The sequence below is a fragment of the Leiobunum rupestre genome, chromosome 3 (assembly GCF_980474605.1).
Source record: "Leiobunum rupestre chromosome 3, qqLeiRupe1.1.hap1, whole genome shotgun sequence".
In the NCBI taxonomy this organism is placed as follows: Eukaryota; Metazoa; Arthropoda; class Arachnida; order Opiliones; family Sclerosomatidae; genus Leiobunum; species Leiobunum rupestre.
The window spans coordinates 69,303,083-69,330,725 of NC_143386.1; the positions used below are offsets into that span (position 1 = coordinate 69,303,083).

The 27,643-nt window shown below is 35.6% G+C and overlaps 1 protein-coding gene across 4 annotated transcripts in view; it reads right to left on the reverse strand.

Annotated features, from left to right (window-relative positions):
- Window positions 1-27,643, reverse strand: part of LOC149954472 (ATP-binding cassette sub-family C member 3-like) — a 48,631-nt gene that overhangs the window by 7,805 nt on the left and 13,183 nt on the right. For 2 of the 4 annotated variants that reach the window (XM_090169081.1, XM_090169083.1), the window contains 9 exons: window positions 24,137-24,277; window positions 23,418-23,479; window positions 22,802-22,933; window positions 16,847-16,996; window positions 11,554-11,728; window positions 9,495-9,749; window positions 8,975-9,178; window positions 5,712-5,875; window positions 5,527-5,627 (listed from right to left, as the gene is read on the reverse strand). In XM_090169081.1, the coding sequence (XP_090025207.1) occupies window positions 5,759-5,875; window positions 8,975-9,178; window positions 9,495-9,749; window positions 11,554-11,728; window positions 16,847-16,996; window positions 22,802-22,933; window positions 23,418-23,479; window positions 24,137-24,277 (1,236 nt within the window). In that variant the 3' untranslated portion in view covers window positions 5,527-5,627; window positions 5,712-5,758. Of the gene's footprint in view, window positions 1-5,526; window positions 5,655-5,711; window positions 5,876-8,974; window positions 9,179-9,494; window positions 9,750-11,553; window positions 11,729-16,846; window positions 16,997-22,801; window positions 22,934-23,417; window positions 23,480-24,136; window positions 24,278-27,643 lie in introns of all 4 variants that reach the window. The other 2 variants (XM_090169082.1, XM_090169084.1) reach the window with 2 other exon arrangements.

Here is a 27,643-nt window from a genome sequence, read left to right on the forward strand (position 1 = left end):
ATCCGTACTTGGAGCTGGCAACGATAGTTCATTCTCGAGTTCGTTTACATATCGCGTAATCACCGATTTAACAGTTCCACGTTTCTTTTTCAAATTGTTTATTTCTCTTGATTTGGCGCTGGTGTCGCTTGGATTATCCGTCGGTGCGATTGTTCACGTTAGCCCGATTGTCTCTTCTCGCGAAATGATTTTTAAGTCCGACGATTAAAACCTTGGCCGTACGCGTTAATATCCCGGGTTTCGGCACCAAAATGTGAAATAGATATGTCCATAGAAGTGGGGAGAGCTATTTTGTGGTAGATTGCAGGCGGACTGAAACACCTACAACTTGGCGGTTCGAAGATTTCGGCGTACGCGAGCTTACTAATGTCGTATTTTCTTAAAAATAACGAAGAAATTAATCAGGCGCGATTTAGCTGAGGAAATTAGATAAAATAATTTATTGAAAAAGAAACTTTAAAAATGGTTACAATTAAAAGTAATAAACTGAAAAATCCTGAGTTAGAAAAATAGTGGAACAGATAAAAATTCGCTAAGGTGATCTGCTCACTTCGCGAGAAATGTCCAACTGGCGAGAAAGAAAGCATCTCTTTCCCTCCAAAATGTTTTGGCGCGAACTTTCCCCGCAGTCTTATTGGTCAAACGGGTTTTCACTTGACCGCGGCTTGGGAAAACTTTTAACGCCGGATACGAGCGGTGACAATACCGTGGAAAAAACCCCAGGAATGTACAAGGTATTGGCGTAGAGACAATTAGCGGGGGTTTATGTTTTTGGTGTTTTATATGTTTGTGTGTCCGTTTCTCAATTTACAAAAATAAGATTCAACACCCTGCTCTATCTTAAGGATATGCATCCCCGACTAATAAAAAAAACTGTAGTACCACTTGCTAGCCCCCTTCTTATTATCAACAACCAATACATTTGCAGTAAATTATGACAAACATTTGGAAAACGGTCAATTTCATACCCTTAAGATAAAATCAAACGCCTTGCAAGTAGACGAATTAAAACGAAACCGATAAGACTTACTTGCGCAATATGCAAATTTATACATTTTGGGTATTCTGAACAAGAAAATTATATTATAGAATTATAACTTTTGTCCCATTTAATAGCTTTTCCCATAGAATTTTGCTTGTTTTTAAGAATAAATCTTTATTATTGCCGTGCAATTGGTTTCACCGTTTAATTAATGTTTTTTTCTTTGTTAACCACTTTCTGATTAAAAATTATGGTATATTTTCAATAAAGCCATCTCTTGGTTTTTTTAAATATTATTCGAATTTATTTACATTTATGACTTGAATTACTTTAATCAACAAATTTATTAATTTAGACAAACCTCACATCTCAAATTGGGGGGGGGGGGGGAAGGAGGCTGTCTTTTTTTTTGCGTCCTCGCATGAGCGTTAATCGCGTCGAAAAATGTAATTTTTAAGAACCAATGAGATTGCAGTATTATTTGATTTTGTTAAAGAGGAGGAGCATACCGGGGCCCCTACGGGTGGAATTGGAGAAACGCTAACAATAATGTCGACATATTCATTCTCCCTGAGTATAAATAAATACATTCTTGATATAACCTGAAGCTTAAAATTAGCAAGGTCCTCCACATTAAATGAGTCGTCCACCCAATAGCTACGTCCTAATGTTTTAGCCTATGAAAGCCAAGAAATCCAATTATGGGCCAGGTCTTAATTTTTCCACCAGTATACGCAGTTTAATATTGTTAAACAAAGCCCGCTTATCACGCTACTGGACATCAAATATGCTAAACCTTCTGCTGCTGGTTTTATAAATGATTTGTTTAAGACCCATATAAAACTTGACCATATTTCTGACTAGACAACGTATACTGGCGGAAAAATTGAGACTTTGCCAAAAAATTTATTTCACGGCACTCATGTGTTAATACATTAAGATGAAACATTACTGTTTTAATGCGGAGGACTTTGCGTATTTTAACTCTAAAGTGATGAGGTAAGTCGATTCGAAATACGGCATTCGGTCGTCACTCATTTGAAATGCCAAAACAAAGTTTAAAGATAGATATAATAATTTTTACCTCTCCGAAGGGACTTTCTACCTAGGAGGGGTTATACAACCACCGTGTCTGTCTGTCTGTCTGTGGGTTTGTCTTTGGGTCTGTTTGTCAGGCCTGCGAACGCGTTCGCATTTTCGGGGCAAAGGATAATCGCTGCGTACGCAGTTTCTTAGAATTAGGGAAAAGGTTTTTCCAAAAGGGCCCGTTTTTGTTGTCATTGGGTGTAGTATAAATAATTTTCAATTTGCGTTAGTACCGGGCGGGACTCGAACCCGAGCCCTCCTGCACGTCAGGTGAGCATTCTACCACAGAGCCACGGATACATTGTACACTTCACTGAAAATTAGAAACTCTTCCGAGGAGCGGTATATTTTGGCTTGCCAACTTGTTTGAAAAACAATTAAGAAATTGGGTGTTTTGTTATTATTACTTTTTTGTAAACTTATAACGCAATTTGTGTGTTTTGACGTGTGGGGCAAAAGAGTTTCTTAATTAAAAAAACGATGATTAGAAACTAAGGTTTATCGGATAAGTAGTTTTTGCTCTAAAGTGGTCGGCAAGAAGAAGTAAGTAAAAAGAAGATGAAAGGTTTTTACCTCTCCGAGGGGACAAAGTCCCCTAGGAGGGGTTATACAACCACCGTGTCTGTCTGTCTGTCTCTCTGTGGCTCTGTCTGTGGGTCTGTCTGAGTGTCTGTCTGTCAGGTATGTGAACGCGTTCGCATTTTCGGGGCAAAGGGTAATCACTGCGTACGCAGTTTCTCGAAGGGTTAGCAAAACCACCGTGTGACGGTGAGCGTTAACGGATTGATATGCGGTGGCGTTTGGTTGGTCTTTTTTTCGTCAACGCTCACAGTCGCGACAGTCTTAACTCAGTGTGATTGGATATATCGTTATTGTAACGTTTATGTGAAGGTTGTGAATGTTGAGTTCGTGTTATGACGGTTGTGGGTGTTGAGTTGGTGTTATGATGGTTGTGGGTGTTGCGTTTGTTGTGTTTGTGTGATGATGGTTGTGGATGTTGAGTCTGTTGAGTTTGTACGGGTGTTTTCTCTCCAACTTCTTCTTAATGGTTTTGACACGGAACGAGTGCTGAGTGTTATGCAACCTCTCTACGTCTAATGGCAAGGTTTCCACCAATTGTACACGGTATTCGTCTTGGTATCAATTTGCCATTTATTGGCGCCGGGCCGGGAATCAAACCCGGGTCTGCCTCGTGCAAGATTTACTCTAACCACTCAGCCTCCAACGCTTGTTAAGTTGCGGTGTTTTTCTAAAAAACAGCTTTGGTGAATGTCCTTTACAAAGTTATAACGTTAGGTACTATAATTTATTCTACATCATTTTAAATATTTGTAAATTATATTAATCTTATATTTAATTAAATAATTTAGTATTTTAATGTAAAATTTAATCGTAATCAAGAATTGAACTCGGGTCGCATTGTAACAATGCGGATAATTCACCGCCGAGTCATTGACTTCCTTAGGGAAAATATTAAAGTAAAGGAACCATTATGATAAGGCGGGTTTTTTTACTAAACGGATTAATACTTCCCGTAAGCAAAACTCAATTTTTTATGTCGGTGTTAAAAACTTTAATAGTATTAATTGGAGGGAAGCAAAAAATATAAGTAATTACAAAAAAATTATCAAAACGTCTAAAATAATAACAATTGTATAACCTCCCAAAAACTATTCTACAAACTTAAAAATTGTGTACTTCCTCTAATAATCTAAATCCACTATTTTTCACCTAAGAAGCAATCATTTTTCAAAATTTAATACTTTGCTAAATATACTCCGTCATGAGTTGTGGCCTAAAAGTCTTTTTAGACTTGGCCCTTTAAGAAAATGTAAATACAAAAGGTGCTATGTCAAATAAAATTATTATTATTATTATTATTATTATTATTATATCTGTATATATTGTTTATTGAACTTCGTTTGTTTATTCTTTGGTACGGTTTTTTGGTTTTGTTTTAAATTTTTGTTAAATTCGTAACAAAATTTCGTTAAAACACAAAAAGGAATTCATTGTTACCTTTTAATAACGCTTAGAAAAAGGAAAATTATTCAAAACTCCCGCGGAAACTATATCAAAGTAATAATATAGCGCCACCGTGTGGAGAACTATCAATCAAACCGTGTAAAAAATATAATCTCTTCAATTTTTCGAACTTTAGTCAAATCTCGACGGGTCAAAAAAAAACAGAAAATAAAGGTATATAAGGTCGTTGCCGTCAATATAGAAGATATAGTTTTTCTTAGTTCTTGGCTGTCAGACGAACTACTACAGGACGGGGTCCTGGTGTCGGTCAAAAGTTATGAGGTAACTTTGCGGTTTAAATTAATGTTCGGTCTTCGGTCAAGAAAAGATTTAAATTGTGTTTCGCATTTGGAACGTGAGTGAATGGACTTAAGTGTATGAACAGTGCGTTTTTAAGACTGAAAGTGTTAAAGTAATTGTGATCTAGCTCAAGTCAGCTGTAAAATAAAATTGATTTTTATTATTTTTTGAATTGGAATAACCTAATTATACCCTTGAAATTATCAACTCAGCTGCTATTTAAGACAGTTTATAGTTAGGTAGTTTGAATTTAGTTAAAATTACTCAGTATAATTTATGATATTTACTTAAGTGTAAGTGTGTTTTGGTTTATTTTTCAATCACGATGAACCAAGACTAATCTAGTCTTAGACACTTGAGTACCAGTTCTGTACAATTACGTAGAACGGTTATATATTGTTGGGTTATTGATGAAAGTTAAATCTAGAACGTTCCATAACACTGTTTTGAATTAAAATAAACATTTATAATTTTGCATAATTCTGGTTGCCATTTTATTTTCTAATCACTCGCCGACAACATAACAATTCTGGCCATCCCGGATCAAATAAATTTTCGATATAACGGCGACGGGAAATTATTCTCGTAAATTTATCGCGTGGCCTTAGGGAATATTCTTTTAACAAAATTTCGATAATCTATCGTTTAAAATTATAAACCAAAAATTTTATACCGGGTGGGATAGAACTGGCATAAGAAATAACAAATAACTCTAAATTGCGGAGATGTATCTTTAAGGGTTATCTCGAGAAATTAATAAAACTAGGGACAATTATTCCGAGGAAAGGTATATTTTGGCTTGCCAACTTGTTTTTCGACACTTTGGCTATCTTTGACTACTGTTCATTATTAGCACATTGATGACAGGGTGATAGTTTCAATAAATGTTTGTCGTGTGCGTGTGGCTTTTCCAGTGGTATCTCACGTGTCTCAATACTATGAGTGAAAACTAGTCACTTTCCCGGCCCTTGTGGACTTTCATCCTCTTTGATATTCATTTGAATCTTAAGAGTCTAAACTACAAACGGTTAAGTAAGGTTTTAAGGTTGTTTTAGTGACATCAAATACACGAATCTGTTTACGTCAAGTTGAAATTTCAAATAACTGTTTCTTTTTTTATTAAGTAGACATACTTATAAGTATCAAACAGCGACATCAACTCAGTGGTGTTTTACTTATGAGCCAAAGCTGTTCTTGAAAGCGTGTAATTATTTGGATATACGCTATATTTATCCTAGACGAAAAAATGCTTGATTGGAACCTACGAAGTGAAAATGGCACCGAGTTGTTGTTATTTACTCAACATTACATATATTACCTTTTATAAAAAGAAACGATACAGCCGGAGTTAACAGAATAAAGGATCTACGGATCCCTCCGTGTTAAATCTTGTTGTTTTTTTTCCAAAATAAGAAAGATATTTATTTGGTGCCTATGACAGCGGGGTCTTCGCACCACACACTCCAAAATTACATAAAAGGTCTTAGCACCAGAACAAAGAAGAGGAAAAATTAAAAAAAAAAAGTACCAGCTACAAAATAACAAACGAAAATAGAAAAAACTGACAACAGACGAAATCTAATGACAGCCAATTAAAAAACTAGGCAAAACAAAGGTAGGAACTTAACATTAATTGATTTTCGCCACTTTTAAAATGTCACAAAGATCGTTAATAATCGCCAGGTCTCCATGCTGAACTGATTTTTTTACACCATTTGTATTTGTATCATATTTGCCGGTGACTAGAGAACCCAGGAGCCTAGGTCGAATTTTTTTACCACTCTCACAAGTGAAAAGAAGATGATCCACAGACTGCACCTTATCATAAGAACAGCTTGAGCATATGTTGGAAGATCGCAAATTTATATTATATAGTCTTTCATTTGTAGGTAAACGATCGCATATGAACCTGGCAATGAGGGAGTTTCATATGCGATCGTTTACCTACAAATGAAAGACTATATAATATAAATTTGCGATCTTCCAACATATGCTCAAGCTGTTCTTATGATAAGGTGCAGTCTGTGGATCATCTTCTTTTTAATAGTATCTCAGTGGCTCGGCAGATGGCGGTCTGTTCTTAAAATTCAAAAAAGGGGTGGAACTACAGTCTACAACGTACATGAGTGCAGCAGGCTTCAAAGCTAAAGTAGATCGTTCTTATACATAAATTAGTTCTTGGTATTAGCTAGGATAGGAATATGTGGGATCGCGTGGAATGAATGGCTTGCCACCACCCTCCTACGCATTGTAACTCTGCCACTTGATTTAAACGCAAAAAAGTCGCTAGATGACTTGAGCCTAAAATGCATTTTAAAGAGCCCAAATTTTGACAAAAAAAATAGTCCGTCACAAATAAAATTTACATTTTTATATTAAGGAAATAATCGAGAGTGACGCAGCACCAAAAGGTTTTAGCCGCGACCCCTAGCGTTGAATTAATTTCCCCGAAGGGTTTTCGTTGGTGTCATTGGATAGATATTAGCAAATTTAGAACGTAGAAAAACATTCACAGTTATAAGTTATTTCAAAGAATAGTTACAACTAGTTTAAGGGTTGGAAAAAGACATTTTGGAGCATGTTAACACGCGATTTATTCCGAGAGACTTTATTTTTTTCAAAGTTTATAAATAAATTTTACAATTAGTCCCTTTAATTATTTTTTAAGCCTACCTTCGCAACCGTTGGAGAAAATTGGGATTTAAAATTTGGAGAATATTATCGAAATGGTATGCTTAAACCGCCATATTTGTATAATCCGGCAATGAAAGGAATGTTTAATAAATTGGGTAAAACTAATTTACAGATGGAAATTAAAAGTAAATAGAGTTCTCTTAAAGAAAAAAATAACTTTTTTCGGAAAAAGGTTTCAATATTTTTAAACTTAATTAATCTTTTTAATGAACTACTATTCCTAAAAAAAGAGCGGAAATAAAATAATTTAATTTAGTTTTATAATTTTAAATGTTCAAATTTTATCTTCATAGATAAATATTGGTTTTCGGTCGAAAGGTTTTAAGTGCAAGTGTCGACTCGACGTGATGTCACTCTTTTTTCAATGGATGTCGCTAGCGTCGAGATCAATACTTTTAAAAGGCGTTGCTTATAAGTACCCCTCGCATTCATTGGATCATTTGTAAATTGGTCAATAACATAAATAAAAGTATTTCTAAACATTCGATTTTACATGGGATATACATATAATTTAGGTTAAAGTTAACTAAATTAAGTATTGGAAAATAATCTACAATAGCGTTATGATTTGGCTACATTGAATTTTAACTTCCTTTACCACTAATAGATGGCTCTTCAATATAAACGCATTTATAATCAAAATTGGCTAGAGTCATGGCCATCTTGAATAACTGGGGCCTTTTCATAATACAGGTGGCAATGATAGGGTCAAGAGTTTCTAATATTCACGGTTTTAAACTGTGATCAGTATTTTGGAGGTGCTAACCACTTCCTTAAATTATGTACACCGATTAGCAAAAGTAAATGAACCGAAGTTATCAGACTTCTATGCTCCCCATGTTGGAGGTGTTTTCCTTATGAAGTTAAATTTTGACCTCGAATTTGAAATTTTGACCGCTCCTAGGTTGGAAAAAAACGTTTTTGATATTATGAAACCATTTTTTATACATAGAAATACCTATACCCACAATTCCCAAGTGCAATTAAGCGTGTCAAAAGACGAAAAGGAAATTAGCTTTTATTTCACTCGATGTTCTCATCATTTTCATAAGGAAAACGCCCTCCGATTCTCAGCGCTATTTCGATAACTGCGGTTCATTTAATTCTGCGATTACACAATGCTAATGCTGTAGTCAGTTACGTCATCACTTTAGAACAATCAAAAGCTACAAGTTTGTACACCTATTGCGGGGTGTTATCAGCCTCTCAGTATTTATCTGATAATTACTTTTTTTATGTGTTCTAGCGATGACCATACGTTTATGCGATTACTGATACAAATTTAATAAATTTAAAATTGTTCCTTATATAAAAATGTATGCAAATTAGTGTTATCAAGTAGTAACACTAATTTGCGCAACGGTAGGACTATTCTGCTACAAATATTTATAGCCAAATTTTCGTTATTAATTTTTAAATTTTAAATCCCAATTTTCTCCAAAGGTTGCAAAGGGAAACTTAAAAAAATCAATAACGGCAATTATAATAACGTTTACTTATAAAATTTGAAAAAACTATAGTTATCTTCACGCGTCTCTCAGAATAAATCGCGTGTTAACATGCTCCAAAATGGCGTTTTAGAAACCCTTAAACTAGTTGTAACTATTTTTTGAAATTGCTTATAACTGTGAATTGTTTCCCACTTTTTAAATTAGCTAAAATCTATCGAATGACACCAACGAAAACTCTGTGTTCTTTCAAGTAAAGTAACTTAACCGCTAGAGGTCGCAGCTAAACACTTTTAGTGCTGAGTCACTCTCCATTATTTCCTTAATATAAAAATGTACATATTATTTGTGACGGACCTTTGTTTATTTTTTGCCAAAATTTGGGCTCTTTGTAACACTGTGAGATGGTGCTTTAGGTATTAGGTCAAAATCTACTTACCAAGTAGGGAGTTATAAGAATAACGCGTACACTTATAGCTTCTAAAATGGCTTTTTTTTTCATTAGTATCACTTCTTGATCCCTGAGCTCATCAACTTTCGCCTGAAACGACTTCTCCCAAGCGTACATCTTCAGAACACGAGCTCCGTTCAAAATCTCGCTCATCAGTTTTATTCGTTTGTCTTTGTAATTTATTACATGGCGCTAAATATAGAATAGCAAAGATTATTAGAATTTTTATTTATAACTTTCTTTTCTAAGCCGTTATAATAATTTCCTTATTACATATCTGCTTATTTTTGGCCTTAACAACAGCTTATTTGTTCTCACTTGTCTCACAATAGCTCACTTATAGTTTTAACTCATCTTACGAAGGTATTACAGTTCGTTATAGGCCTACATAAAATAATTGTATACATTTGGCCAATAAAACAAATTAAATGGTAAGCTAAGGAAGATTACCAGCAATTCCAATCGCTAATCTGAGTATTGTAGTGAAAATCAAAGCACATTTGATTACCTGGTATTCCTTGGAAGTGTTCGCTAGAAGTTGAAGGAATGGCACAGATAACACGACACTAATGATCCCAACTAACGCTGATACTCCCAATAACGACCACAGAAGATAGGTTGCGATTACAATTGTAACGGGAAAACAGATTATTAGATGGTAAGAAACAGCCACAAACCGAAATCGTCCTGAGTCGACTGACATGCAGTTTAGAATAGTACCACTGGCAAAATCATTTCGACTTTTATGAGACAGTCGCAGACACTATTAATTTAAAAATTAATAATAACATTTCAACAGCACTCCATTTTATTTAAACTGAATTGAATTCTACCAACGTAATTGAAATTATCCCGAAATCTTGTGATTACTTTCTATATATAAAAAAACGTAAATTTGCTGCAGGCGTAGAGGAATTATAAGTCAAGTGGGACGGTTTGCCGATGTCTCACAACTTGCGTTGATTAACATCGCAAGCAAATGAAATTTTAACTTTAAAAGTTTTTTGTTGCTTCGTGCAATTGACCAGAGTCATTTATGAAACAAATAAAAATCGTTTTCCGACTAGTAAGAGCTAAAACAACATAACATTGTCTTGACAATAAAGTTGATTTTGCATGTTTCGAAAATGTCTCGATTTCTTCGGGACAAAAATGGTTTCAAAGATTTTTTAAACTGTGGGGATGTAATCCGATTTATGCAACTTAACCTTGTTCCTGTTATGTTGGCTGATGTGGTTTTTTAAATTTCAAATAATTGAAGTACTTTCTTCACACTGAAATCAATAAATAACCAAATGTGGAGTTTCATTGGTTAGACGAAGAAGATTCAAACTACGTGATAATGAAATCGGAACTGATTACAGTTTAATTTTGTCACCTTAATTTTTTCAATAATAAATTTCGGAAGTTGAGATAAATAAGAAATAAGGGATAGTGATTACAGCTACCCCAGGACAAACACTAAAGTGGTGGATGGAATGGAATTCAATATTAAGAAACTGATAATCTCTGGGCTTTGTTTGCTATGGTATATTCAATAAGATCGAATCTAAGCTTTAGGCATTTTTATAGATATAAAGCATCGTTTTTGTGTCAGTTGCGTAACTAATTACCCGCAGACCCCACGACCGTGGGGGGGCCCCATGACAATTTCACAAAATAGGGGGCCCTTTCGTTTTAAGTATTGTTTTTTTAAATGATTTAAATTTTTAAATAATTAAATGAATTATGCTTTAACTATTCGTAAAAATGTATAAATCTGGCACATATCACCAATATTTTCAGAGAACTTGTAAAAATGGGGTAAATAAAAAAAATGTTTTTTATAAAGGGCCTTTTTGATATCCTGCGGGGGAGCCCAAAATTTGTCGTTATGCCACTGTTTTGCGTAAGTACAAGCAGAAAAAACTTTGTTTTGTAATTTCTGCTAGGTTTTCTTAGTCTGATGGAATTAAAAGTTCTTTGATTATGTCACTCGAATTAACAGTTCTTTGATTTTAAGCTTCACATTATGTCACTTGTGGTATATGTGGTCTGCTAGATATTCCCAACAATTAACGTCATCTTGTTGTAATCAGCTCATTTTGTTTCTCCTAAAGTAATTGAAATACCACCAATGCGCTCGGCCAAATAATATTCCATGAAAATAGCAAAGCATAAGATAAAGCGGAAGAGTGTGGATGTTGCGTAATCGAAATCCACTTGACGTTTCTAGTTTACGTTTAGGCCAATCGTTTCCACTAAAATTCGCCCATGAAATCAATGCTTAAGAAAACGAATCTATCACAACGTCAGTTGAATGGTAGCGACTAAAATTTCAACGCTGTTGGAAACCTTTCCCGCGTTGCGCGCAATTTTTGGTATCATCTAAAATAGCCTCATTAGGAACTGAAAAGATAACTTTTGTTCCATGTTTTAGCAAATATCCAAAACCCGGTCTGAGAAAGCCAGACAGTTTAGATCCTCCATTTTGGCGCGTATCTGGGGTAGTACCTCTTTCTTTCCCCATTCTCCCATTTGCTCTCGTGGGTCGGTGCTTTTGGCTACAAGTTGAAGGTTTTGCCTACCTTTTTATATAAAGAACTGACAGTTGAAGATCGTATTGCGGATGATAATGTAAGTGCAAGTTTATATCTATATTCGGAGATTATATTTCTTATAATAGATATAATAGTTAGAAGAATGACGAATAGTATCCCATGCCACATTGGCGAATCAGATGAGGAGAATTCAATGAGGCACCTAGAACGTAAAACAGACCTATAATTTTTGTAACATTTGTTATTAAAATATTTTACATCAATACGTCTACGGCGCCCATTTAAAAAATAACACAACCAGTAAAATTGTACCATGGTAGTAAGTAGTCAGAATATTTATCTTGTATCTAGTTACGGCACAGAAAAACATTTGCATAATCTCGAAATTCATTATCAATTGTAGTTTTAATATTTTTTCATTCCACTACGTTTTTCGAAATTGTTTTTAAATAACTATTAAATACAGAAATGAGAGTGACCGAAAATATTCCACTTAAATTATCGGTAGTTTACTATAGATATACAGGGTGTTTCAAAGAAGTCTGGCACAAATATACAGGCGTGTTCTTTGGGTAACAAGGAGTGAAAAAGGTTCTAAGAAACGTATACCTAAATTGAACCGTATCCGAGTAATTGACCGTCAAAAATCGGCCTCAAAAACGTGCAGTTTCAATTATTCCTTAGACCCAATTGTTTCCTTTTACTAAGCATTGGTTTCTTATATTTATCGATACAAAATAAACTTGTATCAAAAGTGCGTTATTAAAATGAAAGAAGTAAGCTACGTGTAGAAATACGTTTTAACAATAACCAGGGGTTTCAAAGTGGCTACGCCTATTAAAAAAACGTAATTATTGAATTTAATTTTTTATTCTTCTAATGCCATAAGTTAGTACAAATTACCGTATCTAGCTCATCTCCGTGGTTTTTAATCCCGAATGCTAGTACACTCAATGTAATTGGCTTGTGTAATCATGGACTAATTAACAACAGGGACGGCCCAGAACTATAACATTTCCTTATAAAGACCCCAAAAAAGGTGTTAACGAGTTCAGCAGCGTTGCAAGGCAAATATTTTTTATCCTAGTGATTGAAACGTCATAAACTGGAAACTGATTTTTCACGGTTTTAGCGGTTGTGATTTAAATTTTCAGATTTGTTGTTTACAAAGGAAACCCCAAACGTGTCTCATAACCATCCATGTTATCACGTTAAATAACTATAATTATAGTTATTATTTAAGTATAATCGGTATAGTTAAATGATACGTTTTCCACCCCCGATTCTAAAATTGATTCGAAATTATTCATCATAAAAAAGGTAAACAACTATTAAGCCTTGGTACAATCATTTATATTTATGAATAATATTATATTATGATAATAAGAATTACCGTAACAAATTTGGGAATTGCTTCCAGACGGTAAGCAGAATATTTTACTATAAGTATGATCGAAGAAGCTCGACATTCTAAATTTTTACGACGATTAATTTAAAAGACTAATATAATAGCATCACATGGTAATCTCGTGGTTCAAATTTTAAATTCCAAGCATTCCAAGGAAGCTTCTTTCCCTATTTTACTCCTCTCACTTATTTTAAATCATCAGCCTGTACAAGCATTTCCTGTTATGTCCGCGAGTACCGCTAGAGAGCGTCGATGCTTGTTCTTTTTATTTTTTTCCCGGGCAGGACCGTCCCTGTTGTTAATTAGTCCATATTGTAATTAATGGTGTCGTTAATAATAGCGTTTTCCATTGGCCTGGTCCGAGCGATCGCGGACTGCTCGTAATTCATTTTCGTTTTCCATTTGGTAGAAAAAACCTGCTCCGAGGGCGAGTTACGTCCTCCATTGGCGGAATCACTCGCTCGCGGACCAAAACTGGTCTGTCATCAGTTACGGAGCCACTTTTTTTGCTCTCACAAGGATTTCGCGTCGGTCCGAGTAAGAGTCCTGACGTCATCGTAAAATCACGAGCGGTCTCCGAGCGATCCCAATGGAAAACGCTATTAGTCACCCACAAAAAATGTCTACAACAAATGTTCCGATAGTTGTTTTGAACGAGTACGAGGCTGGAATTTGCAATAAACTGAAGGGCCTCAATAATTAAATTCAAATTTCGTATCTTAAACCTGCTATGCTATGGCGTACTTCAGGAATGCGAAATATGCCGATATGCATCTTATGGACTCTCTCAGGGAAGCGCGGTGGTTGTATCAGGAGCACTTTCCTCAACGATTTATATACCCCCGTATAGTAAGTTAATACATAACAGCTTCCAAATCGACAAACGTTCACGGCGGTTGAAAGACGCTTAAGAGAAAATGGATAGATCGAGGCAGAACTGTTGCATGGACAGCCCGATTTCCTGATTTGAACCAATGTGATTTCTATCTTTGGGGCCATATCAAGGACTTGGTAGACAAGACTTAAGTTTGATACGTTGAATACCTACGTCAACGCATAATTGACATCTGCGACACAATCCGAACTTCTCTGAAACACCCTGTATAATAAAAGTTAATCTAATCGCTTAGCAACTGGAAATTATTACAGTAATGTAGGAGTTAGAGTTTCTTAAATCGTGGATTTTTCGGTCCATATGCAGCCTCTTTGGTAATCTTCTGACCCTCATAGATATCACGTTATTAAATTTCTACTTTATTACTTTATTTTTCTAATATACCGAATGCAACAGAACTAATCCCTCTAATTATTGCTAACTAATTAGTTGATTAAATAAATTTAAATAAATTTACGGTTAATTTGATCCCATTTTTGAGTAATGGCATAAGGTCCCCACGATCAATGTACGTAATTATATATTTATTCATTTGAAAGTTTGATAATGTAATAAATGTCATTAAAACTAGTTCAATGATGATGTTGGGTTCACAAAAAGGTTTTTAAGTCATTTATGGATAAAATAACAAAACATTTTCTCTGGTCAAAATACATGTTTTGGGGATTGATAGGTACTGTACTTTATATTGCTGTAAGTGTTTCTCAAAATAGCTCAGAATTTTGACAAACCTGTTTGTATTAATCTCAGATTTTAATTAACTTTTTTTTATAAATGTTAAAAGTTGATATTAGCTTGCAAATAAAAATTAATTGCTCAAACTAAAAATCCAACTTTCAGTTCAAAAGCAAATTACAATGAAATTGTAACATAATGATTGAATATTTATCAAACTACTATTATGTATGGGCTTTTGACTTTGGAATATATACCCGGATTTTGAAGAAAAGCCATAGCGTTACAGCAATTAAAGTAACATTTTAAATTGAATTGAAATACTGAAACATACAGGGCGGAAAATATCAGACCAACACTTAATTTGACTAAAAATCTAAAAATTTTGTATCTCAAAACTGGCGACGGATTAAATCGGTTTACGAAACTACAGACATATGTTACTGGGTGTAAAATTAGAAATAAACAAGAAGCCTTTTGATTTCACTAATACTCATTAAGTATCATCTAATTGGATAAAGAGTAATTAGAAATAAGACGAAAGTATCAATAAGGGGACAACACTTTATTGTTACAAAATTTGGGGATTATTTCATATACTTCCATTGAGAGTACTTCTCTTTTGTATCATCCCCATGTCGTAGTGTTCATTTCAGGTGTTGCCTCTTCATTCCTTTGGCACTGGCCGCCGAGGCTTGGGTAGGACTGCGTGAACCAGCTGTTCTGAGCCGAGAGTTCCCGTTTCTTTGTAAAGGCTTCGGGCCACATTCCGATAGACACTTTGGGAGCCATGGTGGTTTATGGCCAAAAGCTAAAAGGCCCTTTGGAATTTTTGTTCTCTGTGACTTTCCTAATGGTTTAAACGAATTATTCCCCTATCCTTTCGTATGCCGCGTGTTACTATCTTCCCGTTAGGTCATCCACACATAATACGAATAACTAATTACACAGTTGGACTGCGGCGTTTGCCGGATATGTATTCCTAAAATCACTGCACATGTTGACAATCCTAAAGGCGAGGCTTACGGCCCCAGTTATTCTTGGAAACGAATACAGGAAGTTTCTGTTTATTGGCTTTTAAAGCGGGCGCAACTCGAAAGTATTTTTGTGTCAAACCAAAAACACGAGCATTTTGGAAGATAAAACCCAGGAAGACTAACTGAGAGCTTGGGTACAAAACGACGATATAGAGAGGTTAGTTCTGGATCTCGAAGTTTGAAATAGCTCGGGTTCACGTCAAAATTCTTCGAGTCCAGGAGCGCCAGAAATAGCTGGGGGACACCAATTGGTATGACTTATTCCATTTTAGGGAAATAATCCCGTTGCCCGTTGCCAAGAACCGTAGAGTTGGTATTCATGTGTTAGTATTGACCCGATTTCTTTGTCATGTGCATATTGTTTATTGTTTTTGTAGTTGAACCTCTGCAGAGCGTTTTTAAGATGTCATGTTAATATTATTTCCTTTTATTGACCAGTATCTTTAATATGGAACATTCTGGCAGTCCTGTTTCTTAATGAGTAGATTAAGCCAACCCCTAGACAACATCAACTCGTTAACCCAATAGAGAAAGTAACACGAGTTTCTCATAACTTTCAAACCCATTGCAGCCCGGTAAAGGGCTGTCCTTCAGGCTAGGAGTAGCAGTTTTGGTAAAGTAAAAAAGAAATGGCTAAACGCTGCCGCTTGTATTCAATGTTCGTGAATGGTTCAACCAATAATATCCTAATTGATGGATCGGTAGTGGTCGACTAATTCCGTTGCTGCCAAGGTCTCCGGATCTTACCGCACTCGATTTTTTCCTACGGGGCTATGGGAAGGGCGTGGTTGACGAGATGGAACTGAAACATTAAGATGTCTTGAAGGACATAATTCGAACCTCCATGACCGGAAAAGCTAATTGAATGCTTCAAACTGTACGCAAGTTTTGAACCACACTGACACGAATATGGTCAACACATCGAGAATTTAAGCTGATGTTTCCTCTAACCGAAGGTGGTTTATTTTCAAAAGGCCTACGTTCCGAGCCACACAAATTTTGTAACGATAAAGTGTTGTCCTCTTATTGATACCTTCGTCTTATCTCTAATTAATCATTTTCCAATTAGATGATACTTAATAACTATTAGTGAAATCAGAAGGCGTCTTGCTTATTTCTTATTTTACACCCAGTTACAAATATGTCTGTAGTTTCGTATACCGATTTATTCCGTCGCCAGCTTTGAGATACAGAATTTTGAGATTTTTAGTCAAATTAAGTGTTGGTCTGATCTTTTCCACCATGTGTTATGTTAGTAATTTTATATAATAAAATAACCTGCAAATTAATAAAACAAAAACCTACTGGATAATTAATGGTAAGATCAAAGAAAGAATATCAGCGCCCATTTGTACGAAAGCTGTGAATAGCAACGATGGCCCAAACGCCTTCAATAGAGCGCTTTCTATATTGAAAATGGATGTTTTATTTTTTGATTCTTCTCTTTCATCTGCACTGTTAATATAAAAAAATTATCAGTCAAGCGTTACTATTCCATGTAAGCTTCTACTCTATTAAGCACGATGGGAGTTTAAGCAGTTGTTGGTGTTGGGGTACAAATGCTTAGCTGTGGCAGGGCTAGCCCCTAAACTTCTACGCTGTTTCAATTCCAATGTCCAGCTGTGAAAAAGGCCTCTATCCTGTGGCAATGGCAGGTTTTTAAATAAATTATTACGTTTCAATGTTTATATGCATTTGACTGTGACCAGTTACCTTAATAATTATTATAATTAAGTTATTCAAAGTTCCATAGAAATATCAGCCAGAAGTTGTGCAATTGATTTCCATTTAGGTGTGTCACAATAATCTGATTGCAACGGCGATTAGATTATACGATATATATACCCAGGAATAGGCATGGCGTCCACGGGATGAAATACTAATTTTCTATTTTTACACTTTTTTCATTTGGAATTTCAATTGAATGAGTAAATCGTATTAAACCGTGTTAAGATACCCGATCAGCACGAAGGTGTTGGCTTATATGTTGGCCAACAGTTGGCCCGGAGTCGGAGTATTTGACCAGCCCTGGGCAACCAATAATCGGAAAACAAATTTTGTCTCTCCCATAGAGATTTTCTATCTCATATGGGCTCGACAGATTTGAAAAGTACTTTTTCAGGTTAAAGCCGACGGGGACGTCCTGATGACGTGACGGATGCGGAGTCGAGTTTGCGTAGCTCTTCGCTGCGGAACAAAGGAGCGGTTGATGTGCTCAAAGCGTGCTTTGTATCTAATTGTTTTATCGGCACTTTTTCGATTCGTTCTTCGCGTGGGGTACCATGATTGTTTTCGGCGCCATTCGCGCACGCTAAGCCTAGTTTTTTAACAGAATGCAGTTATTTATTTTAATTGTTTTACCGTTTCTGTCGTATTGTGGTTACGTTGTCGATTTCATCATTGTACAATCCAGTTTCAATTTTTAAACATAAAATACAAAAAAGCAAGCTTTAATAATATAAAACGAATGAAAGTGAAGACTTAGGGGAAATTGAATCAAACGTTTCTGACGCAAGTGTATTTATCTCCGAGGTCTCTCAAGAAAGTGATCAGGATTGTCTTAACCTTCAATCTGATATAAGAAAATGGGCTATTGATCGCAATGTAACTTTATCTTGTTTGAAGGATATATTAGGTATCCTTACTAAACATGTTTTGGAGTTACCCAAAGATGGAGGACACGTTTAAATACTCAAAACCAAACCGAAGTGAAATTAGTCGGGGGCGGGGAGTACTACCGTATTAGTTTCAAGAATGGATTGAGCCATCATTAAGAAAATTATCCTCAATATGAAGAAGACATATATTGATGGATTGCCGCTTCACGAAAGCTCAGGCAAGAGTTTTTGGACAATTTTGGTGTTGGTTTAGTTTTGCAAATGGTATTTATGGATAGCCCTTTTCAGTAGAAATAATTTTTAGGAGCATCTAAACCCTTGTCTTATAAAGAATATTTAAAGCCTGTCATTAGTGAGCTAAATGAACTACATCGTTGTGGCTTTTTCTTCCAAGGCAGAACTTATAAATATTTGTTAAATGGCCCGTTTATAATGCTAAGGCGTTTGTCAAAAATACAGAAGGCCACACTGGCGTTTCATCTGGCGATAAATGCCTAGTTTATGGAGAGCGTCCTGAAAATACCACTTTATTTTTCGACCTTAATTGTGCTTTAAGAACCCATGAGTTCTTCTTAAACCAAGATGACGATGAATACCATTGAGCTGGTGAAAATTATCCTTTGCTCGAATTAGACATAGACATAGTGAAACAATTCCCTCATGACTATATGCACCTGATTTATCTTGGCGTTGTGAAAAGGATGATTTGTTGCTGCGTGGAAAAAGGTACATTCAATGTTGAAATGAGTGCACAAGCAATGAGCTCTGTTTCACAAAATCTACTAAGTTATGTCAAATATATTCCAATGGAATTTGCACGAAAGCCGAGGTCTTTGAAATATCTAGAATGATGGAAAGCAACTTAGTTTCGTCAAATTTTACCATCATTTGGAACCAAATTTAAGATGTTGTGAATCACTTTCTATTACTGCATTGCGCTACCTCCATCTTTGCTAACCCAGAACTATGTTGCAATTTCTCTGACTGCGCGAAAGATCTTATAATAGCTTCCTAACATTATCATCCCAGTTATATGGCCAAAACTTCGTTGTCATGAATGTTCATGCATTGAGCCACATAGTTGATGATGTTAAACTATTTGGGGCATTAGATTCTTTCAGCGCGTTTCCCTTCGAAAACCATTTAAAATTTTTGAAAAAGAAACTTAGAGCCAGTAATTGACCACTTCAACAGTTAATTAGGCGGTTGAGTGAATGTTCTAGTTTAAATAAAGATATTCCACGTTTGAAAATATAGTATAGAAGGGAGAACTGAAATGTTCTGTTAAAAATGCACCTCATCACTGTATATGCTACCAAAAAGCAGTTACTCCAAAGTTCACAGATGCAACAAAAGATGGAAATCAATGTTTCCAATTAGAATCTAATGAATGCATTTTTGTTAAAGCTATATTTCCGTATGCAGGGAATAACGCTGATGTTTGTGTGTGTGGTTAAACTATTAAATTTTTGAAAGATATATACACATACTTAGGAATTTTCGAAGGAAAGGAAACACATCTCATGATAGGAAATATTTCCTCTCCAAAGTTTAAAGAAAAGGTAATTTCTTATTCCCAGTGTCGGAAAGGAGACATTATATGTATTCCGCTTGCTTCGTTTAGCCTAATTGGTTAGTGTTTATATACAGCTAATTAATGGAATTTTTTTTAAATTTATTTAGATGAACATGTATGCTGTAATTTGTTTTTTTTAGAGGAAGATGTCGTGCAAGTTGTCCCACTAGGTTGGTGCTCCGATAGTAAGTGCGCTTGGTCTGATGCAACTGGAAAATATGACACAAATAAGCTTATAAGAGGATGTAGACCTGCACCTTCAGATTGGAAATTCTATAAAATAAGAATTTTTAACACGACAGGTAATATTGCAAGATATTAAATAATTGCTAAAAATTTCCTAATGAATATATTTTTAAGGCTCATACGACAAAGGCAGAAAAAAATCAAACCGATCAGAAGTTACATCGGATATGTTCAGTGAAACTGAATATGAATGTGGCAAACGACAAAAAAGAAAAATGTAATATCTTCGAGTGACGAAATGCTTTCTGATCCTAGTAGGTTTTAGTAACGCTTATTTAAAGACGGAAATTTGACTAGACCATCTATTTTAGTCTGTAATAGATATAGCTCCAAGAAAAGATGTGCTAGAGAAAATGAGGATAATTATAGAACTTCTACGCGAAAAAAAAAACACAAACGTATCAGTCGTTTAGTATTTCAAAATCCTTTTGCGGCAATAACATCGCCAGCATGTTTTTACAAATTAAAATATTCGGTTTATCTAAAACAGTGGGCTATTTCGCTTTTCAGTCGGAGCATTAGAAACAAACAAGATCAACTTGCTGTAACTTCGGATTAAAAAACGGGAAAATGTCTAGATTCTATATCCACTTGGAATTGTAACATTGCAAACTTCTGCTTCATTATCAAATAAGAAAAATCAAATTGTATTACGTCACAAAACTAGATTTTTGTTAAACTTATAGAAATTTCTTTTATCAATGGCAAACCGTTAGGCCTATACGATGAATAGGCCAGTCGTAATTGTCCAAAAAGTATTAATCTCAGATATGCATAAATATACAGGGTCTTTTTTTTTGCTCGGAAAAGTGTTTTTTTTCAAAAACTATTTATAGTACCGATTTCAAATTTGGAAGGTCAATTCTCTATACCGGGGGACATCAGTTTGAGAAATTTGAGCGTTTTCGGTAATGTTTTTCACCAATTTTGAAAAATTATTTTTCGACCACTAGGTGCGAGATAAAAAATTTCTATTATAAAGTTGTAGGCCGTCATCGAAAACCCTTAAAAATTGTTCACTCGACGAAAAACAACTTATTTATCAGTGAAAATTCGAGCTTGAAAAATTTACAAGTTGGTGAAGCCAAATTACGATTGTTTGAAACGATAATTGAAAAGGGAACAAGTCTAATACAAACGTAGTAGAGTTTTCACACTTGAAAAAATGTACACGTTTGGTTTTTAAATGCAGATATTTTATTCACATAAATTTTTACAAAACATTTTCAATAATATCACCATTGGCTGCAACACAGGTTTGTGCGCGGACAATTAAGTTCTCAAACGCTTTCTCTACCATTTCTGGTGTGACGTCTCGGCAAGCACTGATTATTCGTCTAATGAGTTCCTCCCTAGTTTCAATGGGCGTGGCGTATACCTTTGCTTTAACGAATCCCCAGAGAAAATAATCCAGCGGTGTTAGGTCAGGTGACCTTGCTGGCCAATGCACTGGACCATTTCTCCCTATCCACCTTTCAGGAAACTCGTTGTTGAGGTGCTCAGTTACTTGCCGGGAAAAATGCGGAGGGGCGCCATCTTGCTGAAACCACAACTGACGTCTTTCAGCCAATGGAAGGTCGTCGATTGCGTCACTCAGTTCGTTCTGTAGAAAATGTAAATACCTTTGGCCGTTGAGGTTCGTCGGCAGGAAAAAGGGACCAATCAAACGGTTTCCAACAAGTCCAACCCAAACATTGACCCGTTCAAATTGAACCTGGTGATGATATTCAAAACCCCAATGTGGGTTGATGTCAGACCAAAGATGGCTGTTTTGATGATTAAAGGGCCCATCTCTAGAAAATGACGCTTCGTCGGAGAACAAAACATGGCGCAAAAATTGTCTATCTTCTTGGACAGCATTTAGTAACCAGTTGCTAAATTCATAACGTCTTTGATGGTCTCCGTCAATTAGTCCTTGGTGGAGCGTAGCTCTGTATGGGTGATAGCGATTCTTACGAAGAATTTTCCACACACGATTTGCAGAACAACCCAAATCAGCAGCGGCGTTAGCGCAACTGTGACGAGGATATGCCACAAAGTACGCGAGTACATTGTTCTCGAAGTCTAAATCCGGTTGACCCAATCCGCGAAACCTAGGTTGCAAGTTACCAAATTGATTGAAATCGTGAATTGCTCGTCTTACTGTATTTACAGATGGTGCTCCATTTGGATGTCTTTCTGCGAAGATTTCAGTCACTCTTCTAAGGTTTTGCGCTGCTTCTCCATAGTAAATGGCAACTATCTCGGTACGCTCAGCTACTGAATAACGAGGCATTGTTCGAAATATTATCAAACACTGATAATAATCTCCCAAAGTTTTCCTTTAAATACCCAATGCATGTTTAGGATTGACCTATAGCCTCGTGTTTTTTAAATCCGGTCGTTTTTTTAACCAAAGTTTCAACTGGATTAGGTAATTCGGTTTCAATTATCGTTTCAAACAATCGTAATTTGGCTTCACCAACTTGTAAATTTTTCAAGCTCGAATTTTCACTGATAAATAAATTGTTTTTCGTCGAGTGAACAATTTTTAAGGGTTTTCGATGACGGCCTACAACTTTATAATAGAAATTTTTTATCTCGCACCTAGTGGTCGAAAAATAATTTTTCAAAATTGGTGAAAAACATTACCGAAAACGCTCAAATTTCTCAAACTGATGTCCCCCGGTATAGAGAATTGACCTTCCAAATTTGAAATCGGTACTATAAATAGTTTTTGAAAAAAAACACTTTTCCGAGCAAAAAAAAAGACCCTGTATAGTATAAACAAGGAATACTATTCCGCATAAAAAATTGGAAAATGACATTAGTTGCTCTTACTTTCTAGTTTCTTTGGAAATTAGCGAATGATTGGACATATATTTCTCCAGTTGAAAATTTGTCTTCTTAACGTTTAGATTTCGTTGCAATTTGGGTATGTCGGAGCTTTTTATTTCTCTTCTATATATTAACCTAAATGGAAAATGTGAATTTACTGATTAAGGGTTTCTCAAAGGGCAATATCTCTTATTATTTCAAAATTGAAAATTTCGATTGATGTGCGATATAATCGTATATCATGAATTTCGCTGAAAAAAAATTATTTATTTAATGGTAGGGTTTAAAACTTTCTGTGCTTGCTACTCAGATTTACTCATAGCCAAGTTACGAAATACAATTTGTTAATCAATTCTTATTAAAAATCAAGATTCTACCTAAAGATATTACATTTTATATAACAATTTGAAGTCCAATACTAGGGATGATTTTAAAATTTGACCTGGCTTATCAGCGTTTAACAACTTTTTATCAGGCTTTTCTTGCTTTTCGGAATGTATATAACGGTCTAAATTATCACTACCAGAGGTCATCTCAAGCTCCTAGCAGAGGTTTTAAGCCGGCTGTTGCTACAAGAAAGCCTACTTGGTCTCTGCTAACTCAAAAATGGTACACGTACTTGCTCATCCATGAAAAAGAACACTGTGAAATGAATGAAGCGTGCTCTTCGGGTGATTCAGTCTGTTCCAAATAAATGAACCATTTTTATGACCGTGCTTACTATAAATCATTAATAAATAGAAACACAACACCACCAATCTATATCGAATAAAAACCGTAAATAGTGCTATCACTAAGGTTTGCTTGTAGCACTGTGTTTATCCAATTAAATATAAGGCGTTCCTTACGAAAACTAATGCGTATGCGAAGTTTATCAAATCGCTTTGACCGTTATATGGATCGAAACTCTAAGAGGTTTCTTCGTTGCGATTTTGGACTCTAAAGGCTTGGCGTAAAAAATATAACCTACTCAGGAATGGCAAAAGGAACCTGTGTGCTCTTGGTGGTAGCGAGAAATTGTGGTCAGAAAATAAATTCAACCCTAATCTGTTTTAAAGACGAATATTTTTAACACGAAATTTAAATACAAATGGGATAGGTGATGCGTATTTTATAATCAAAACTTAAAGAAGTTACTGTTAATATAATTAAGACAAATGCCTAATATGGCACCAAATTACATTGTGACCAGGGCCCACAAAGTCCAAAAGACAGCTAGAGATTTTCAATGAGAGAAACACCACAATTTTAATAGGTTTTTGGAGTAAAACGATGGCAGGAATTGGTAAATGGAACCCAACACAACATAACTCTATACAGATGATTATTATAACGTACCTCATCAGGATGAAAGTCGGTGTTTGGCGTTTTTTCGTATTTAGGTTTTGCATCTAACAATGAAGACAGAAAAAATAACAACGCTACTGAAGAAAATTCAGCAATAAGTAATGAAAATGTAATCACATTTTCTATGTGCCCCTAAAAATAATCCAAATTCGATATTAGTTTAGAGTGTAATTTACTTAGATATACACGAAATAAATTAAATGAAATATAATTCTATTAGAAATTTAATTACAGTAATGTTTCTTCTTGCTATGTTAAAGTTAGTTACTTCTTTTCTTATGCACTTTTTTAAATCGTTGACTTGTTTTCTTGTAATTTGTGTATTAGCACAAGTTAGCATACAAAGTTAAATTTTTAAATATATTTAAAACACCTATTTTTAGGAAATGTTATCAAATTTAGCAATATTTACGGTTTAATGAAGATTATCCCAAAAATTAAAAAGTATAAAAGGGCTGTTTCATTATTTCCGAATGATGAATTTATTATAACAGTTATTATAATCAGCTAAGTTAATATCTAAGGAACCGCAACGGTTTAGAGACGAAAAAGTCCCTTTAAATAACGAGAAAGGGGGCGTTCGTGCTGAATAACGACACTTTCAAAAACGCGTGCCAGAGACATTTTAACGAGACCAAACGTCTTTTATTTTCTAATAGAGCTCTGGTCGTAAACGCGATCAGAAGCTAAAATGATAATTTCTTTGGGAAAATGGCGCCGGAGTTTCTTCGAGCTAAAGTGATAGATCAAGGTGTAAACAATATCGAAACAGATGTCCCGCTGAAAAGAATGTATCGTGAGTGAACCAATACAATGAAATGACAAAAAAAAGATTTTTGGTACTACCAATCTAACATTTACCCGAAACCGCCATTCATGTGCTACAAATGAGAATAAGTCCAGGGCCCAAATTGAACGGCGGACAATAGGTTTTTCTACAGAGGTAACAACTCCTTCTGTTTTCGTTTTGATATTTTTTAAATGTCACTATTGGAGCAATTGTTTTAAAGTAATGTTATTTCAGATCCGCATAATCCTAAACTGTTTTGGAAAGACGGCGAATAATTATCAACACAAACCTGTCAAGTTCAGTCAAATTATTATTGATATTACACCTTGATTTTTTACTTTAGCTCCACTTTCATAAAAATTTATTTCAATTCTAAAATTTAAATTATTATTTAATTTTACAGCTTTCATTTATGGAAAAAGGGATACATCTCCCATTTGACCTGATACCCAATAATTAAAAACTCCCAAATATACTTAATGAAATGTTTATTGTACCCCAAACCGCTTTTTGCCTAAAAAATTACAGGCAGACTATAACCAAATTAAATTAAAATCTAGCGCCAAACTGATATTAAGAGAAAAACCAGCATGTAGATGGAGACAGCTCCGTTGGAAAATAACAAAAACTTTGGTCAGCTGATAATATTAAAGAAATAGTTTCACTGTTTTCTTAAAGCTAAGGAAAAGGTAATAAGAAATATTATTATGTTTCAGGGTTATTAATTCAGCGACCTTTTCAACCAGAACATATGAGGGTTGCGTATGGACACCAGAATTTTATTGGTATTGTCCAAATGACTCAAAAAGGTGATGGAAAATTGCGCAATTTGTTTTCTTTGGTCTACCATTTCGTTTAGAATCATGTCCAAAAGCCAATTGAATGGTTCTTGATTATTTACAACAGACCGGGCGGCGAGGTTTCGGCACTGCTAATTTTTAATGGCTTCTTTTATCACCAAATTATTACTTATATCATATTTAACATAATTACTCATAAGTATGCCAGGCCCAAAATGGGTTAGAGTGTGCAATAACTGGTGGCTTTACCGGAGAGTCGTGGTCTGGCTCTTGTATCCCATAAGGGTGGTGGCGCACTGGGAGATGTTAGCTCTGATCAAATGGTCCTATCTCCACCTCCGACTTCGGTCAGGTTTGGGCTGGATACTGAGCTTCGGCTCAGGCTAACGGAGAGGGTCCGTTCAAACTGGCCGCCTCGGCGGATTCGGTAGCCGGCTGTGGGGCGGCGGGCCTCCGTATGAGGGCACGGCGGTCCTGTTTCCCAGCCTTCTGGGGTCCCACCGGGATCTCCGGTCCCAGCTGTGCCGGGTTACTTGAGCTGCTGTGTGCTCGTCGTTCCCCTTTAGGAGCTCTCTCCAAAGGGTTTGACTCTTTACCTACGTAGGTAGGGTGTGGGCTGGGGCTACTACAGCATCCACTCTTACTCCCACTGCTGTGTGCGAAGTGGTGATTGGTCCACCCATTGGTGCACCTTCTGCTGTGTTGAGTGGCTTGCGTCTAAGGTGCGACCATCAGTAGTAGGGTACTACTACCCATGCAGGATTTGTCACCTGTCCGGGCTAGGGGGACGCTGGCGTAGGGCACTGTGATGATAGGCCTCCGGTGGTATGGTCTCTGTTACTAGGTACACCGGGCTATAAATTCTGACACACTCATAAGTATGCCACTAGCTCTATTTCTTAACTAACGGTTTGTTTCACAGATATTGCATCATCCGTACCCTACGTAATATTTGACGTCATCGAATAATGCCATCGCGCAATTATCTCTTCGTCTGCTAAACCTATGGCCATTATTTTAGTAAACAAACCGGTTTGAACAACCAAGGCTTAGGAGCGAAAATGAATTACAATATGCTGTCAACTGCTGTTAATGCAATTAAATTCAAATTAAATAAGTTTTGGAGACTCAGGTTCTATTATAAATTTGCATTGCCGAAAGGAAGCAGCAGGTTTATTGGAAAAATAGATGAAATTCAGGTTGAGTTTTGCTGGGGCATCTACAAGGTTGGGGTCATCGCAGATTATTTTGAAGCTAGGCTTTACTCTTCTTGGCTTGATATGGGTTTTAATAACGCTGGTGGAATATCCCAGAACCGTATGAGTCATTTTCCCCTACCTTTTATTTTTCTAAACTACTCATTATTTAATTTTAACCGCACAAATCGAGCGAGTTTATGAATTTGGGCTGACTAAAATTACGACACCAGAAATGTATTCTAAATTTCGAGGTTTTCCATTGACTTAAATACATATGAAGGTAGCCAATAGTGTAACTCCCAAAAAGTTAAACAAGTAAAACTTTTTACTGGTTCGTGGTGAAACGAACCGTTAGTGAAGATTTCTGAAGGGAATAAAGGTACATTGGCATACGTATGAGTAATTATGTCACATATGCTTATATGAAAATTTATGTCGATCTGTTTTTGAGGGAATCTAGGAAAAGAGCAAGCTTAACAATACTGCTTTAGAATTTTGCAGCCCTTCTATCTACTTTAGAAATGTAACTGAGCTATATTTACCAGTTAGTAGTATATCTAAACCGAGTGTTACTAAATATAGTAATTTGATTGGCAATATTTTGCATTGAAAATATCTTGCATTGTCATTCTTAGATTTTTTTGGCCATTGGGTTGCCATCAATATGGGAAGCTAAATGAAATTTCAATTAAATAATGGTATCCTCTAC